Source organism: Eurypyga helias, unplaced genomic scaffold (assembly GCF_000690775.1).
Source record: "Eurypyga helias isolate BGI_N326 unplaced genomic scaffold, ASM69077v1 scaffold36014, whole genome shotgun sequence".
NCBI classification, from domain to species: domain Eukaryota; kingdom Metazoa; phylum Chordata; class Aves; order Eurypygiformes; family Eurypygidae; genus Eurypyga; species Eurypyga helias.
The window spans coordinates 1-3644 of NW_010244960.1; the positions used below are offsets into that span (position 1 = coordinate 1).

General features: G+C 58.5%; 1 protein-coding gene across 1 annotated transcript; it reads left to right on the top strand.

The window, feature by feature from the left end:
• Nucleotides 1-162: 162 nt before the first annotated feature.
• LOC104508346 (tripartite motif-containing protein 35-like) lies at nucleotides 163-1663 on the top strand (the record flags this gene model as incomplete). Its single annotated transcript, XM_010149932.1, has 3 exons — nucleotides 163-185; nucleotides 640-766; nucleotides 1103-1663. Coding segments are annotated over 3 exons (711 nt in total), but the record flags the coding sequence as incomplete, so codon positions are not given.
• Nucleotides 1664-3644: the final 1981 nt, after the last annotated feature.

The window sequence follows — 3644 nt, forward strand, 5'->3', positions numbered from 1 at the left end:
ACACCTTCCTCATGGTAAAGCCCTGCTGGGGTGCTGCCCTGTGGCATCCTCCAGCCTCTGCCGGGGTGCGAGGGGGTCACCGGGTGATTCTCTGAGTGTCCTCAAGCCCCCGTGACCCCTCACAAGCTGAGGTTTGATGCCCGCTGTCTCCTTCTCTTTCAGAGCCACAAGAACCGCAAGCGCAGGTAAGTCCTGGCCCCCGCCGTGTCCTCTGCCCGGTGACACGGGGTGCTGGGGGTGGCTGAGCCCCCTCTCCCCTTCCCTGGGGCTGAGCGGGATCTCCTGCCTGGCGAGTTATCCGTGTGTTCCCTCCGGGTCTGGGTGCTCCAGCAGAAGAAGGTGCTGGGGGTCCCCAGGGCCGGGCAGCACCCTTGGGTGCCTCGGGGCAGCGGGGGGTGGGCACATGCGGACACAAAGCAGCGTTGCTGGTCTCGGGATAAGCTTTACAACCCTGGTGGCACAGGGATTTGGTGCTGGGACCCTCCTGGCACGGTTCTCCACCCTCCTGGGGTGAGAGCAAGGTTTGGGAGATGTGGGGTGCTGGTGGGGAAGCCCCTGCCAAAACACAGGCTTCCAGGAGACTCAGCCTGGTCTCTTCCTCCATCCTTGACCCGTCTCCATCCCCTGCCCTTGCCCCAGGATCGCCTGCACAGCCGAGGAGCCGGAGGCCGTGCCCTCAGGGATGCTCCTCGACGTTGCCAAGTACCTGGGCTCGCTGCAGTACAACGTGTGGAAGAAGATGCTGGACATCATCACCGTTGGTGAGGTGCTGGGCCTGGGGGGATGCGTGGGTACCCCCCCCGAAGGGTGGTTATCCCAGGGCTTGTGTGGGGCAGCCCCAGGTGTGGTGGGTGTTGGAGAGGAGCACGGAGCAGCCATGCCCACAGGTGATGGCCCTGGGGAAGGGGGTTGGAGCATAAAGGGTGCTCTGGGGCACTTTGCACCCCAAAAAGGAAGCCTTGGAGGGTGCATTTCTCCATGGTGAGCTGGGTTAGGAAAGGATGGAAGGATGGATGCCTGCAGGGCTGTGCTTCCCCCGTAAGCTCATCCCTGCAGCAAGCCGGGCTCCTGACACGCGTGTCCCCGCCGCAGTCCCCTTCAGCACAGCTTCGACCCCAACTCTGCGGCTGGCTGGCTCTCGGTGTCCGAAGACCTCTCCAGCGTCACCAAAGGGGGCTACAAGCTGCTGGTGGAGAATCCCGAGCGCTTCACCTCTGCCCCCTGCATCCTGGGCTCCCACGGCTTCTCCACTGGCTTCCACACCTGGGAGGTGGACCTGGGCAGCATCACGAACTGGAGGGTGGGGGTGGCCCGGCCATGCGGTGGTACCCACTGGACCTTCCACCACGATGCTCGGTCCGGTTTCTGGTACATCTACCGCCTGCCCGGGAAGGACGGCGAGACGTGCCGAGCATCCAACGCGGCGCGTTCGGAAGCGGCGCTGGGAGACGTGAAACGGATCCGGGTAGAGCTGGACTGCGACGAAGGGGAACTCTCCTTCTACGACGCCGACCGCAAGACCCACATCTACACCTTCCATGAGAAGTTCGGCAGCATCGTCTTCCCCTATTTCTACGTGGGGGGCACGGGGGTGGGCGCGCTGCCCGAGGCGCTCCGCATCTGTCCCCTCCGGGTCCGCATCCATGAGGATGTTCCCGTCTGATGACCAATACCTCCGGCCACCACCGCCTCTGCCTTCATTTGGGGTTCTCCAGGTGCTTTTTCAGCTTTTCCCAAGAAAAAAAGAAAAAGGGAAAAAAAGTGTTATGTATGTACTGCTGCTTTTTTTTTTATCATTAATAAACATTTTGATCTTACAGCATGGCGCTGCACCTCTTCCTAAATCACCCCGGCTCCTTTCCTGCCCCTCTCCGTCACTCATCAAAGCTGGGAAGGCTTTGGGGAGAAGGTATCTCCCTGCCAGGGGGGCTGTAAATAGTAATTTAAGCGATCTGGGGGCTTTCCAAGCGTGCGTGAGTGCTGCAGGCTGCAGGGCTCCCTGTCTCCCTGCGGTGGGTAAGGCGAGGGGACAGGAGAATCCCACGCGGCTTGGCTGGATGCAGGCAGAAGCGTGTGTTTCCCCTCGACGAGGAAAAAGCATCGAGGAGCACGTCCTCGCGAGTAACAACCCATCCTCCTCCCACCCTTCTCCCCATGGCTTTACCCCTTTGAAAGGCTTCTCCGTAAATCCTCAGCTCCAGGAGTTGTGAGGATGGGCAGTTGGTGTTGGGAGGTGGAAGAGGCTTAGGGATGGGGTGGGGGGAGACAAAAAACATCCTCTGCAACCTTGGGCCTGGCTCAGTGTTATCCTGCCAAAAAGGCTTTTTCCACCATCCCGGTAAGCACCTGGGGTTTAAAGGTTCCCTGGGGAAAGGGAGGGTGCCCTCGCTGCCTGGCGCAGCTCGAGACCTGGCTGGCAGGATGCTGATATTAATGGCTGGTTTCCATGGTTTCGCACCATTTACATAGGATGCTCTTTAGGAACAAGAGCCGGTGGCAGAAAAACAAAAGGGAGATGTTGGAGGCGTTGGATGCGGGGGCGACCCCGGGGGTCCTCCGCCTTCCTTACGTCGGATGACGTTATCTCTTTCCAGCCGAGCATCCCTGGATACGGGGAAAGGAGGAAAATCAGCGCAAGCATCCCACCTCCCTCCCTGCGCTGCATCCCGACGCTGCCCATCACATCCCAGAAAAGCTGGCGGTGCCCGGAAATCTGGGCATCCCCATGGCAAATTTGGGCACAAGCAAGGTGTTACCTGGGGACAATAAAAAGCCGAGGAAGCTCGGAGTTGCTGGGGTTGGAGCAGGATGAGGCATTTCTCTTTGTCAGATCCGAAGGGAGCATTTCCCTCCCACGGCTGCCAGCGCCAGAGCAGGTGCCTGGCGTAAAAATGGCAATAAAGGGGGAAATGAGGCATCGCTTTGGATGGTGAAACTGAAAGGTTTTGACTTTTTTCCGAATTGTTTGGTGAAAAATTGGTTTGCAGGAAACAACAGGAATTAATGTACTGCTTGGCTCCCCAAGACTCCGCTTGTTTTTTAGTGTAATACGTGGCACCTGCGTCTTCCCCTGAGCTGAATTTCATTCCCACAGAGGCAGAGAAACGGCTTTAACTTTCCCCTTAAAATGGGAGACGTCTCCCCGGGACTGAGCATTCGCTCGCGCATCCGACGCTGGAGGAGAAACCTGGGGAAGCTCCGGTAAGGGGCAGACGGGTTTTGCCTGGGACCCTCCTCTGCAGCCGTCACAGCCTTCCCCGATGCCCGAGATTCCGCCTGGGACACGCCGGTTACTTGCAGAACCTTTTCCCAGCTCGAACCTTCCTCTTGCAGCAATTAGCATTAACTGTTATTAAAACCACATTATTATTTATCATCGTATTGTACTATTTTATTATATATCCTAATATTATCGTTACATTATTTTACTATCTTTATTATTATTTCAGCGTCATTCTCGGCTGCTCCAGCCCGCGGGGAGCCCGGGATCCCCATCCCCATCCATCCCGGTGCTGGTCCTCTGCGAGGGGCGGGTGGGCATCGCTGGGTCATGGGTGGGTGTGGGGTGCGAGTGGGGTTCCCCGGTACCTGGGTGGGGAAGGAGGCGTGATTCCACCCGGGGAAGGGCTGGGGTTGCTGCAATG